Source organism: Hippocampus zosterae, chromosome 15, assembly GCF_025434085.1.
Source record: "Hippocampus zosterae strain Florida chromosome 15, ASM2543408v3, whole genome shotgun sequence".
NCBI classification, from domain to species: Eukaryota; Metazoa; Chordata; class Actinopteri; order Syngnathiformes; family Syngnathidae; genus Hippocampus; species Hippocampus zosterae.
In genome coordinates, this window is record NC_067465.1 from 17479826 (window position 1) to 17495000 (window position 15175).

At 44.3% G+C, this 15175-nt stretch overlaps 1 protein-coding gene across 1 annotated transcript in view; it reads right to left on the bottom strand.

Moving 5' to 3' along the window:
• Positions 1 to 2908: 2908 nt before the first annotated feature.
• The window catches only part of LOC127616689 (xenotropic and polytropic retrovirus receptor 1 homolog), a 106218-nt gene continuing 93951 nt past the window's right edge, over positions 2909 to 15175 (bottom strand). The window contains exons 15-16 of the mRNA XM_052088462.1: positions 8490 to 8711; positions 2909 to 6363 (exon numbers count right to left, since the gene is read on the bottom strand). Of these exons, the coding sequence (XP_051944422.1) occupies positions 6309 to 6363; positions 8490 to 8711 (277 nt within the window). The 3' untranslated portion in view covers positions 2909 to 6308. The remainder of the gene's footprint in view (positions 6364 to 8489; positions 8712 to 15175) is intronic.

Genomic DNA, 15175 nt, shown 5'->3' on the forward strand with positions numbered 1-15175 from the left:
GAAGTCGAGCCTCAGATTGAGGAGGAGCGGTGTGGTTTTCGTCCCGGCCGTGGAACAGTGCACCAGCTTTACACCCTTAGCAGGGTCCTCGAGGGTATGTGGGAATTCGCCCAACCAGTCTACATGTGTTTTGTGGACTTGGAGAAGGCGTTTGACCGTGTCCCTCGGGGAGTTCTGTGGGGGGTGTTTTGAGGGTATGGGGTACCGAACCCCCTGATACGGGCTGTTCGGTCACTATACCACCGATGTCAGAGCTTGGTTCGCATTGCCGGCAGTAAGTCGGAATCGTTTACAGTGGGGGTAGGACTCCGCCAAGGCTGCCCTTTGTCGCCGATTCTGTTCTTTATGGACAAAATTTGTAGGTGCAGCCGAGGCGTTGAGGGGGTCTGTTTTGGTGGCCTCAGTATTGCATCCCTGGTTTTTGCAGATGATGTGGTGCTGTTGGCTCCTTCAAACAGGGCTCTCCAACTCTTACTGGAGGGTTTCGCAGCCGAGTGTGAAGCGGTTGGGATGAAAATCAGCACCTCCAAATCTGAAACCATGGTCCTCGGTCGGAAAAGGGTGGAGTGTCCCCTCCATTATCTTCTTATAGAAGATAAGGCACTTTATCACAAGATGCAATTTTTTGAGAAGGACCTGTATATTAGAGTGAAAGATTTTCTTTGCAATAGAGAGATGAGTGGAAAGTGGAATGTAATGGTCCAAACATTCAGAAAGATTTTTAGAGACTGGGTGACAGGCCCATGTGGCATGCGTGTCGTTGTTGATCTGTCCTTGTGCACATTGTGAACAAAAGTTTGCATCTACTAATCTGATTTGAACTCATTCAGTGCAAGCCACTTTCAGACCCCTTATTTCCCTTCCACGTGAAAAAAAAGCAAATAAATATTTTAAGATGTACGGTACCTGGGAATGAGTGCTTGGATTCTTAAAAAACATGAAAAAACGTCTTTTGCATTGTAACATTTTATCCTGGGTGATGTGATACCTGTTAATAGTTTTATCGTGTATTAACTGTAGATTTGTGTTAGTGTCATAGAAAAAATATTGATGGAGGTGGGTTTGTTGCCAATTTTGAAAGTAAATCGTGTTGCCGGCCATCTTCCGAGCCACTTATCCTTAAAAGGGTCGCAGGGCCTATCCCAGCCGTCATCAGGCAGGAGGACGTCTCATCTGCCACAAACACTTGAAGTCCATTTGTTTTGATTGTTGAAAAAAAAAAAGTTAAGTGTTTTGTTAGTTCTTCGTTCTTGTTTTAAAAGTTTGTACAGCAGTTGCTGGTTGTTGTGTTTGTTATAAATTATGTTACTTCAAATTGTTCACAGTTTTTGTGACTTTTGACCTTTTCAAGGTTCTAATTACCATGTACAACAACTTTCCACTCTGAAATATCGTATATACGCAATACACAATATCGGAAATATATAGAGTTAGAGTTACTAATATCGAGTCAATTCTACTTTTGTTATTCATACAGACAAAGCAATCCAAACTATATACCTGTATGTATGTAGGTCTGATGCCACTGAACATTTTGAGGGGTAGAAAGTGAAAAAAAATCTTAATCTAAAGTTATCACACCTCAAAAGCATAGTGACTTTTGGTATTGGCATACTACTGCTGTTATGGCTCATAGAAGGTGTCAAAAATAAATAAAAACTATGTTTGTATGGCTAGGTCTGGTACCACTCAACATTCTGAGGGGAGAAAAAATATATTCTAAAATGACACAAAAGCAGAACCATTATTTGGACAAAATATGCTTTGTGTAGCTATTGCAATTCCTCTGCACAAGGTTATTGAGGCACAACCCAGAATGAAGATTTTATACTGCCAATGTAGAGTGGGAAGAGGTTATTTTGGATTGTGTAGGTTCCAGATAATCATAATCCAATGTATGAACGACTCTTCGAAACATACAGGGTGCATGTAAGGGTTTAAAAAAAAAAAACAGCAAGGCATGCTGTTATATTACACAAGGCTCAAAGTAAACTGTTTCCTACAGCGGTTTTCGAGTCTAAATTTACATTTTGTGCCTCATATTTTGCCATTTTCAAAACACAAAGAATAGCAAAATCAAAAAGCACAGATTTTTGAAGTTATTCCGATAGTTGAACGGCTGAGACGGCGTACGGGTGGTGTGCAGGTCAGAGGCAAGATCGGTGCTACTTTGGACACAGCAGCTAGCTAACTAGCAATGAGCTTCGGTCGGCCACTACTGCTCATAAACATGCTGCGATTTTGCTCCTCTGTCAGTAATCCCAGACTTCATGGTGACGAATAAGTTACACTTCTTCCAAGTATCATTCTCACAAAAGGACTATGAGGAGTATACCCTAATTAATGCAGGTAAGATAAAGAAGCCATGCTAATTGCTTCGCAAACCTAATTATTGTGAAACACCGAAATGAAGAACTTCGGTAACTGAGTACAGCTCACAGAATTCTCATTGGAACCGAGATAAAGCGGCGCATATCCAACTTTCAACAGCAAACATTTTAGGGGCTGGAGTGAAATTAAAACAAAATAATGCAAACACAGTTTAACAGGAAATGACTGCGATGGTCTCGTACATCAGCTGGAACATTCTCAGTATGTATTAAGATTGTGGAGAAGCAATTCAAAAAATGTATGGATATAAATGTAGATGTTTTGATTTTCACCTTTGAGATCTGCACAATGACTCAAAATTACATTACGGTAGCGCTCATGTGTTCTTTATTTATTTATTTGCTCAATATTTGTCTGAAACATTATTTTTGATCTCTTATTTATTTTTTAGATATATTTTAGATTGATATCTAGACTTGTGCGAATGGCCTACACTGTGGCAGATTTTCCATATCGCTCATGAGGTATATTAATGAAAACCACTGGGCTAACAGAGTGTTGATTTAAAAAGAAAAAAAAAAAACATATACAGTCATACCTCGGTTTTCGACCATAATCTGTTCCAGAAGGCTGTTCGAAAACCGAAACTGTTTCCCATTATAATCAATATAATAAATTTTAATCCGTTCCAGGTCTGGAAAACAACTTTTTTTCAAGCATTTTTAAACTATTTTACACCATAAACTATATACACGTGTAATAAGAGAGCAAGTAATATGCAAAATACTGTACAAACAAACTGTACAAACATTTTGTATGTTTTATTTTTAAAAATTTTAACAAACATTAACATTGTAACATTTCTCTCTCACTCTCTCTCATCATGACAATTACAGATTACATAATTTTACACCTTGAACTAATAAACCCTAAAGTAATGGTATGAGGTAACATCTCTCCATCCATTTTCTAAACCACTTTATCCACACAAGTCCAGTCTCGTCCATTTTAAAAGTTTGCTGAGGAAGATATTCCTCGGCCTTGATGAGATTTTCAAACTCAACTTGAAACTTTTCGGCAGCTTCCTTGTCTGAACTGGCTGCCTCCCCATGACGAATCCCACTTTTTGTCCTAAACTTTTTAAACCATCTGCTTGCTTTCAAATCCAACTCTTCAGGGGCGATGCTAGGATCCTTTTTTTTAAATCAAATCTCCATACAATTGTCTTGCTTTACCACAAATTGTATCTTGGCTAAGACTGTCCTCTGCTAGCTGTTTCTCATTTATGAAAATAAGCAAAACTTTCTCCACTTCCTCTAATATTTGTGGCCTTTGTTTGCTAAACACACAAGATCCTTTAGCCACATCAGTGACTTTAAGATGGGCTTTCTTTTTTAGGATGCTGCTATTGTAGATTTCGGCATGCCGAACTCCTTAGCCCATACAAACACACGCACACCTGATTCATATTTCGCCATCAAAGCTTTATTAAATTCAATAATTTTGTGCACTATTTTTCTCTTTTTTTCCACCAGCTTTACTACTTCCACTTGTTTTCTTTGATGCCATGATTAGGGGCTGATACACAATGCAGAAATAACATTCCGATTTGTGTAGATGTCAACAAACACGATGCTTTTAAAAAAAATCTTTTTTTGAACATGTCCATTCACAATGGATGCTTTAAAAAAAAAGCTTTATTCAACACTTCTACTTACAATGGAACACTACACTTCCTCATGTAAGGATGGCGAGAGGAGTCGAGTGGCGCATTCATGTGCACTCAGTTTGGTCAAGAACCGATTTTCGATCGTAATCCGAGGCATAAAAAACTGTACTGCACAGTCAAACCTTGGTTTTCGAACGTGTCTGTTCTCGACCAAATCGGTGTTCGACCAGAAAATTTTATTACGCCTCGGATTACGACCGAAAACCGGTATTCAACCAAACTGAGCAAACCGGAATATGCCACTCGACTCCTCTCGGCTTCCTTACACGAGGAAGTGACGCTTGCTCGTGTAACGTTCATTGTGAGCAGACGTGTTTATTGTAATTTATGCAAATCTGACTGTTTTTTTTGTTATTTCTGCATTGTGTATTAGCCCCTAATCATGGGCTTGTAAAATAGTTTCGGATTTTGAACAAACAAATTGCTTTTTAACAGCCTTCTGGAACAGATTATGGTCTGTATTTGAAAAACATGAAGCTGCATTTGAAGGGCAACCAAGGAAAATGTAATCTTAGCAGTTGATGTAATCATACACTATGTTGCATGTTACATGAATAATCTATCCGCTGTGAAGCGTCCGAGTTATCAGAGAAGCGCTATACAAATCAGATTTTTTATTTTTATTATTATGCTCTTGCTGTCTATGCTGTAAGTTAAATATTAGTTAGTTAGTTATATTAGTTTAAATTATAGTTTGTTACTCACTATTTTAGTTCCAGTTTAACTTGTTGGCCTAATAATAGCATAGATGCACTTAGCCGAATATTGTGATCCATATAGTTCTCAGTCATGCTGCCTGCAGAAAGTTAATGCCGCGGGTCCAGGGTTGCCACTGTGGCACGCGTGTCTTCGGCACATGGTGGTGAACGGACGGCGAGAGGACCAGCCAGCAGGGACAAGCTGTCATGCACCTTGGCAGCGGGAGGGGTTGCACACGGTACACATTTTCCTTAGGTCCTCCTTTGTTCGTGCCTTTCCCACGCAGCTAACTCAGAATTGAAATTTCAAACTAACATTTTAAAATTGGAACGATTCTGAGAGGCCTGCAATGATTGTCTCAGTTCTATTCGATTCACGGTTATTGATGCCCAACACGAGTGACCACCCTGGCCATCTTTACATCGTCGTCCATCGACGTCTGCTTGCAGTTCCTCACTGATGTACTTTGCACACTTCAACCTCCTGCATGGACTTCAGGAAATCAGATTCTGCTTCTGTCATGCCAAAGAATATGCACCACTCACACACAGATTTTAAAGGGAATGAGAGGAGCCGCTTCCACTGGCTGTGAAGCAATTTGGCTGTGTTCACACCCACAATGGTGCAAGCCACCCATTTCTAACTGCATGTGTCTGCGAAAATACCAAAACCAAGTTTAGCCCGCCCATGCGCACAGTTAGAAAATGTCAGACTTGGGATGAGCGTGAATGTCGAGCCCAATATCACATTTGGCCTTGCATTGTGCTGCAGATAATGATAAAAATATTAACCGATTGTTACATATATTTGGCATGCTTGGGTCCCTTGAGAGGCGCTATAAAAATAATAATAGTTAAGAACTACCACAAAAGTGACACATTTTCATTTGTTCAGATAAAGAATTATGGTGGAAAATGTTTGAATTCAGAGTACGCATCTCGAAATAAATTTGCCTACAGTCACAGAATCAACATGTAACAGACATTTTGACTAATACACTTATAAATAACTATGTAAATATTTCAAACGTCACCGGATGTTTAGAAAGCTGGGAATATGGTGTTCCTGGAACTGGAATGAACATTTCCTAAACAAATTTATACTCCTCAATCCACTTTTGCAGTGTATCACAGACAGTGCATGTTAGTCTGCTTAGGTTCCAAAAACCTGGATTGTCAATCCCAAACTGGAGGGTTGGAGGAGAGGAATGTTGAGGAGCGGGTGTAGTTTAATACATCTGGGGTTTTGGTGATTACAAGTGTAGTAGTTCCACTCTCTTGTCGGATGAGGTAAGAATATTGAAGGTTATGAGTGAAGGTAAATGATAGGTAAAAGTATTCAGTGACAGTTTTGCTTGCACTCTCAATTTTGCTCTCTCTTTTGAAATAGTTCTGAACCTGTGCAGAGGCTCATGCATTGAGGCTCATCCAGAGGCATGAGAGTCTTAAAACTCAGGTGAGTTCAACGCCCAACTTGCTGGGTAGATCCTTGGTTAGGAAGCATTTCCTCGGAATAAATTATGGACCCAGGCAAGGGGCGTGGCCTGATGTCAGGAGTCATCATCTGTATCATCGATCAAAACTTTGGTGTCACGAGTCTTGGATCTGGAGGGGGAAAAACAAATAGGAAGGTTATAAATTGCACGGATAAGTCAGACACTTCAAGCTTTGTAGTCAACGTGACGCCAAATTGTCCAAATGGTAGACTTTCTGTTAAATTTAGCATATGGCTCCAAATTTACATGTACCACCAAATTTTCGTAGATCCAGAGCAAACATACCCAGAGCTAGTTTTTACAAAATTTCTAAGGGGGGCTTGGGAGCCATTTAGAAAAAAAAACCATGAAAACATTGACAATTTTGCCAGACCTGATGTGAGTGCAAAGTTTTTATGCATGTTTATACACTCAAAATCAGCATTGTTTTATTGGTGAATTGCGCATTTCCATGGCAACAGCGTTTTGGGAAAATTCACAAACATCGTGTTGCCACATGATAAAGGCCTAAACATAATTCCCAGCATGTATGGGGAACATCTTGTTAATCCACTGGAAAAAAAAAATCAAGAATAAAGAATGTTGCCTTTAGCCAGTAGGTGGCGCTATCACTATGATGAAAAACAAGTTCGTAGATTTCTGTGGACTACCATCAAATTGGAGAAATCTTAAGATAATGATAAAGTGGGTCAAGTTAGAGCAGCTGCTGTCGTGAAGGCCGACACCCACTTTGAAAGTAAATTCAAAATGGCAGAATTTTGCACATGCTTCAAGAGACCTTTTTGTAAGACTTGGATTGTTAGATTTACCACCAAATTATCGTAGATCGAGGTGAAACATACAACCACGGCTGGTTCGTTAAAAAACTCTATGGGGTGCTAGTGAGCAGTTTTCTGAAAATTCCACATTAAACTAATAAAACAATGACAATTTTGCCAGGTGTGATGTGTATGCGAAGCTTTATAAGTTTTCGTGTACATTTAGACCAGTGGTGGGCAATTATTTTCCCGGGAGTGGGGGGGGGGGGGGGGGGCAAATGAGAAGCAGAAAATATTGTGGAGGGCCGGGCCAAAAGTTAGAAATAGAAAATAAAGAAGTTAGCACAATGTCTTTGTATGCCAGTAATAATGTAACATTCTCCTCCACCATTACACTCAGCACCGGTTCTCCTCAAGGATGTGTACTGTTGAACTGTTGTTCACGCTCTACACATTTGACTGCTCTCCGACTCTTAGCAGTCCAGTTTGCGGAAAGTTTTTAACATGATAACAATCAAACCATTCTAGGAAATGTTCATTCACTCAAGCCACAAGCAATTCACTCTGAGCATGGAAATTGCCAGAATCGGACTGGGTAAGAATCGCTTCCTTGTTTTTTCAAAGTCTCGTAGATTTGAGTCTTTCCGACTCCAGGTGTCTCCTGAATGTTTCGTACTTTGTTACCCGCTTCGTTTAATCAGATACTGAACATATCACTTTCCCTTCTATGGTCATTACTCTCTCCCTCTTTCTTCGTCTTCCCTCCCTCCCTGTGCTCTGCAACTCGAAGTAACTGCGCCACCTGGTGTTGAAATACCCGTCATTACAAGTCCAAACGAAATGAATGCAATCAAACCTTAATTGTGGTCTTCGGCGGGCCGGATCAAAAAGACCAACGGGCCGGAACCGGCCCGTGGGCCGTAGTTTGCCCACCCCTGATTTAGACGCTCAAACTGTGCACCCCGTTTGCCAAAAAGCCACAATAATTAGGATAGAGCATGACCAATGTCTTGAGAATTTTCTGACAGATTAATTCAATAGGCTCCGTGCAAATCATTAAAATGTAAAAATAATGACATTTTTAGTTTTCCAAACTTGAAAATATTTTAACCAGGTATGATAACTGTGCTAACTTTGGTGCGTTTTTTTTGTGCATTCTTACGTCCTAAAAACTGATAAATAATAATTTCAAAAAAACAACAGAGACCTTGCAGCGGTCACTGATTGGGCCCTAATAATAATAATAAAAATTATTATTAATTTGTAAAAAAAAAACAAAAACAAAAAACAATTGAAACTTTGTAGCGGTCACTGCTCAACCATAAATAAAAATAAGGAACTTGTGCAAAAATAATATCGTGCAAACAACAGAATATGGCCCAAAGTGAATGTGATTAACGATGCTACAAGCCTCACTACAATTTGGCATGTTGATAATGTATTTCAGCAACTGTACTGTTGGTGTTGGAAAACTTACTGTGATGCAAGTCTTGGCCTACGTAGACTCATGCTATAGCTCCGTTTCCAGCTCTTTTTGCCTTGTCGGTTCCTGACTCCATCCTCTTGATCCATCATCTGCTCCAGCAGAGTCTGGTCATCAGCATTTAGTGGAGCCACGCTAATGTCTCTGACAGCTCTGAATTCACCACAGTTATTCAAATGTTCATTCTCCAGTCTGAAGAAGTTCCATACAAACCGCCTGGAATAGAAAAATCCTGAATGTTACAGTATTCCATGATGTCAATGTGGTGATCCTGGGCTAATGCAAAATTGCTATCTCAAGTTAAAGCTTGAGGGGAGCAGAAGAGACCACACAGTATCCACACTTACTTATACGGATCTAACAATATCTAAATGTCACATACAATATCACGATATGAACCTCAGAGTATGTTAATTATCACAATATTGTGGGGAAGTTGGCAGAGGTGCAGGGTTAGATTCCGGCGCCGACCTTCCTGTGTGGAGTTTACATGTTCTCCACAGGCCTGCGTGGGTTTTCTCCGGCTACTCTGGCTTCTCCCACATTCCAAAAACATGCATGGCAGGTGAATGGAACACTCTAAATTGCCCCGAGGCGTGAGCACAGATTGTCGTCTCTGTGTGCCCTGTGTGCGATTGGCTGGCAACCGCTTCAGGTTAGTGCCCAAAGACAGCTGGGATAGGCCCCAGTATGACCGCTGGTAAAGCTAAAGCTCACCTTGTGAGGATAAAGCGGTTCAGAAAATGGATGGATGAATGAAAAAACAAACTCAGAGGCTGAAAAAAACAACACGTTTTTGAACATAACTTTTCTAAAAAGAACAAGATTCATCAATTTGAACATTAAATATCTTGTCTTTGTAATGTATTAAATAAATATTGAACATGATTTGCAAATCATTGTATTCTGTTTTTAATTTACATTTAACACAACATCCCAACTTCATTAGAATTGGGTTTGTATAGGTCTCCCCCCACCTACTGCCCAAAGACGGCTGGCATAGGCTCCAGCGCCCCCCGCAACCCTAGTGAGGATTAAGCGGTTCGGGAAATGGAAATGGAAATGGTTTTGACACAGTTGATATTAACATACTATTAGAACACCTTGAACTGTGTTTTAGTTTCAGGCTCAAGACTTTCTTGGTTTAGTTCTTGCCTCGCAACTCACCATGGAATACATGGCAATACTACTTTGTTTAGTAGGTTTACATCAAGTCCCGCTTAGATCAGTACATGGTCCGCTATTGTTTAGCATATACATCAGCCATGCCCAGCTCCTACTTTCCAGCTCTTCTGACTGCAACATACCTGATTCAGGTGATCAGCCAGCTCTGAAGCAGCATTACAACGGTCCTGATTATTTGAATCAGTTGTGTTGCTCCTGGGAGAGCTGGAAAACAGGCAGGACAGCGGCCCTTGAGGACACCCCTGGTCTACATGCTTCCGTTTAGTGACATTCTACATACGGTAAATATAACATTGAAACTAATGGTGCCACTGTGCAAGGTTTCCCATTTTTCCCCTGATATTTTCCCTTGCCTTCGTAGGAAGTAATGTCAGGGGATCCATCCATCCATCCATCATCTACCGCTTATCCGGGGCCGGGTCGCGGGGGCAACAGCTTTAGCAGGGAAGCCCAGACTTCCCTCTCCCTAGCTACTTCGTCCAGCTCTCCCCGGGGGATCCCAAGTCGTTCCCAGGCAAGCTGGGTGACATAGTCTCTCCAGCGTGTCCTGGGTCTTCCTCGGGGTCTCCTCCCGGTGGGGCATGACCGGAACACCTAACCGGGGAGGCGCTCAGGAGGCATCCGAATCAGATGCCCAAGCCACCTCATCTGGCTCCTCTCGATATGGAGGAGAAGCGACTCGACTCTGAGCCCCTCCCGGATGACCGAGCTTCTCACCTTATCTCTAAGGGAGAGCCCTGCGGAGAAAACTCATTTCGGCCGCTTGTAACTGGGATCTCGTTCTTTCGGTCACGACCCATAGCTCGTGACCATAGATGAGGGTTGGAACGTAGATTGACCGGTAAATTGAGAACTTCGCTCTTTGGCTCAGCTCCTTCTTCACCACGACAGACCGATACAACGTCCGATATCACACCAGACGCTGCACCAATCCGCCTGTCGATCTCCCGCTCCCTTCTGCCCCCACTCGTGAACAAGACCCCAAGATACTTGAACTCCTCCACTTGGGGCAAGATCTCCTCCCCGACCCGGAGGGGGCACTCCACCCTTTTTCGACAGAGGACCATAGTTTCAGATTAGGAGGTGCTGATCTTCATCCCAACCGCTTCACACTTGGCTGCGAAACGCTCCAGTGAGAGTTGGAGAGCCCTGTTTGAAGGAGCCAACAGCACCACATCATCTGCAAAAAGCAGGGATGCAATACTGAGGCCCCCAAAACGGACCCCCTCAACGCTTCGGCTGCGCCTAGAAATTTTGTCCATAAAGGTTATGAACAGAATCGGTGACAAAGGGCAGCCTTGGCGGAGTCCTACCCCAACTGGAAACGATTCTGACTTACTGCCGGCAATGCGAACCAAACTCTGACATTGGTGGTATAGTGACCGAACAGCCCGTATCAGGGGGTTCGGTACCCCATACCCTCGAAGCACCCCCCACAGAAGTCCCCGAGGGACACGGTCAAACGCCTTCTCCAAGTCCACAAAACACATGTAGACTGGTTGGGCGAATTCCCACATTCCCTCGAGGACCCTGCTAAGGGTGTAGAGCTGGTGTAGAGCTGGTCCACTGTTCCACGGCCGGGACGAAGACCACACTACTCCTGACAGACCCTCCTCTCCAGCACCCCTGAATAGACCTTACCAGGGAGGCTGAGGAGTGTGATCCCTCTATAGTTGGAACACACCCTCCGGTCCCCCTTTTTAAAAAGAGGGACTACCACCCCGGTCTGCCAATCCAGAGGCACTCTCCCTGTTGAGCACGCAATGTTGCAGAGGCGTGTCAACCAGAACAGCCCCACAACATCCAGAGCCCTGAGGAACTCCGGGCGGATCTCATCCACCCCTGGGGCCTTTCCACCGAGGAGCTTTTTAACCACATCGGTGACTTCAGCCACAGAGATAGGAGAGCCCATCTCAGAGTCCCCGGGCTCTGCTTCCTCCAAGGAAGACTTGTTGGTGGAGTAGAGGAGGTCTTCGAAGTACTCTGCCCACCGGTCCCACAACGTCCCGAGTCGAAGTCAGCAGCGCCCCATCCCCACTGTACACAGTGTTAGTGGTGCACTGCTTCCCCCTCCTGAGACGTCGTATGGTGGACCAGAATTTCCTCTAAGCCGTCCGGAAGTCGGCTTCCATGGCCTCACCAAACTCTTCCCACGCTCGGGTTTTTGCCTCGGCGACCACCGAAGCTGCGTTTCGCTTGGCCAGTCGATACCCGTCAGCTGCCTCTGGGGTCCCACAGGCCATAAAGGCTCGATAGGACTCCTTCTTCAGCTTGACGGCATCCCTTACTGCTGTTGTCCACCAACGAGTACGGGGGTTGCCGCCACGACAGGCACCAACCACCTTACGGCCACAACTCAGATTGGCCGCCTCAACAATAGAGGCACGGAACATGGTCCACTCGGGCTCAATGTCCCCCGCCTCCCCCGGAACATGGGAAAAGCTCTGTCGAAGGTGGGAGTTGAAACTCTTTCTGACAGGGGATTCCGCCAGACGCTCCCAACAAACCCTCACAATACGTTTGGGTCTGCCAGGACGGACCGGCATCTTCCCCCACCATCGTAGCCTACTCACCACCAGGTGGTGATCAGTTGACAGCTCCGCCCCTCTCTTCACCCGAGTGTCCAGAACATGCGGCCGCAAATCCGATGATACAACTACAAAGTCGATCATCGAACTGCGGCCTAGGGTGTCCTGGTGCCAAGTGCACATATGGACACCCTTTATGTTTGAACAAGGTGTTCGTTATGGACAATCCGTGGCGAGCACAGAAGTCCAACAACAAAACACCACTCGAGTTCTGATCGGGGGGGCCGTTCCTCCCAATCACGCCCCTCCAGGTCTCACTGTCGTTGCCCACGTGAGCATTGAAGTCCCCCAGCAGAACAAGGGAGTCCCCAGCAGGAGTACTCTCCAGCACACCATCCAAGGACTCCAAAAAGGGTGGGTAAGCTGAGCTGCTGTTTGGTGCATATGCACAAACAACAGTCAAGACCCGTCCACCCACCCGAAGGCGGAGGGAGGCAACCCTCTCACTACCGGTGTGAACCCCAAAGTACAGGCACTGAGCCGGGGGTATGAGTATGCCCACACCTGCTCTGCGCCTCTTACCGTGAGCAACTCCAGAGTGGAAGAGAGTCCAGCCCCTCTCGAGAGAAATGGTACCAGAACCCAGGCTGTGTGTGGAAGCAAGTCCTACTATATCCATTCGGAAATTCTCTGCCTCACACACCAGCTCGGGCTCCTTCCCTGCCAGAGAGGTGACATTCCATGTCCCAAGAGCTAGCTTCTGCAGCCGAGGATCGGACCGCCAGGGTCCCCGCCTTTGGCTGCCGCCCAGCTCACATTGCACCAGACCCCTTTGGCCCTTCTCATGGGTGGTGAGCCCATGGGAAGGGGGACCCACGTTGCCTCTTCGGGCTGTGCCCGGCCGGGCCCCATGGGTGTAGGCCCGGCCACCAGGCGCTTGCCAACGAGCCCCACCTCCAGGCCTGGCTCCAGAGTGGGGCCCCGGTGACCCGCGTCCGGGCAAGGGAAACCTTGGTCCATCTATTGTATTCATCATGAGGGTCTATGAGCCGTGCTTTGTCTGGCCCCTCACCTAGAACCTGTTTGCCATATATCAGGGGATGTCACCAATATTGTCAACTGTGGGCATGTGAAGCCCTTTGTTTGCATGTTCTCCCCAGGCCCGTGTGGGTTTTCTCCGGATACTATGGTTTCCTCCCACATTCCAAAAACATGCATGGCAGGCTGATGAAACACTCTAAATTGTCCCTTGGTGTGAGGGTGAGCGCTGATGGTTGTTCGTCTCTGTGTGTCCTGCGATTGGCTGGCAACTGATTAAGGTTGTCCCCCGCCTCCTGCCCAAAGACGGCTGGGATAGGCTCCAGCACCCCTTGTGAGGATAAAGCGGATCAGAAAATGGATAGATGGATGGAGTATATGTGTGTGTATGTCTGTGTGTGTGTGCACGTGAGTGCGTGCACGCACGGATGCATTTTATTTTGGAGACAGCCAGTCCTTCCTCAAACGTCTAGTTGGTCCAAAATACTCTTGTTTGCCCCCTAACTGAAGCTTGGAGCAGAGAGCACATAACTTCACCCCTTAACAGGCTCCCTGTACATTTTTAGAGTTCATCTAAAAATTACTTTGTGTTGAAATCTTTAAACGCCTCACCCCACCTAACCTCTTTGAGTTCATCCTCCTCTAGGTACCTGCTCAATACCTCAGGTCAGTGGACCAAATGCTACTGAAGGTACAGAGGACTAAGCGGAACCTCAGAGAGGATCAAGCGTTTTCCATTGCCAGTCCCTCCCTTTGAAATACATATATCAGGGATGAGAGTGGCTAGTGATGAAAAAGCGGGAAGGGGTGTGGCCGGGACGGGGGCGGGGCCTAAACATGCTGAAGATGAAGTGTATTCAATTTACACACTATTTAAAACTTTAACATAAAAAAAATCCCAAGATTCTTCACTATTCCTTTCAAGTGAAAATTTCTGCAATTTTGCTGATGCATTCCTGGTGAGCGCCAACATGTAACTTCAAATTTGCTGCTCAAAATCAAAACTAAAAAAGGAAACACATTCCATGCCATATTTAAGATTTATTAATTACTTGTATTCATAAAGTGGTGTGTAAATGTGATAAAAAGCTGTTGATTCTTACCTCATACAGTGATAGTGAAGTCCCACACTGATTACTATATATGGGTTGTGTTATTATATAAAGTCTATTTATAGTATATACAACAATATACAGTTTCATGAGGTAGAATACTTTAAGCTTTAAGTTTAAGCTTTTTAGCAAGTGCTAAAATCTTATTGGTCCTCTCCGTATTTTTCCACTCTCTTTTTAGCCAACTCCTCTTGTTTTTACACATGCTCCAGACTGTTGAAAAGCGCTTGAGATCGAGTAGCTACTTTTCAGTCGGAATGTCTGTTTTCGGTGTTTCACAGAGGTTGCGTGACTCTGTAAAGCTTTCCATCCTCTCGATCCGTATAGAATGACATCGTCACACACTGTACACAGAGCTTTAGCTTTACCAGCGACATCAAGCTTTTTCACGAAATCCGACACAAGCACAATGGTTCCTCTTTACTGTTTCCTACCGAGGACACCGTCAGCTTTCTATCCAACCAGTCCCATCGAAACGTGCTTTTCAGATCCGCATCTATCTGACTTTAGCTTCGTCGCGGGTCTCGATAACATTCGGCATTCGCGAGAAAGGGGTTTAGGAAGGCGAACACGGATTGGTTGTGATTTGCATTTGCCGATATAGCGACCAATCACACCAAGTAAGACGTTTGTTTTAGCCCATATCGGAAGTAACGACACACTAATGCTTTGCGATAAAAAACGGGATTCAAAATAGATGCTTGCAAACCTTACTTGTAAACATTACGAGGCCCTAATCTTCTGAAGACAACTCTGCCCCCCCCCCAAGAATTTTTTACGGATTTGGAACAATATAAAATAGGCCCATTTTTACTGG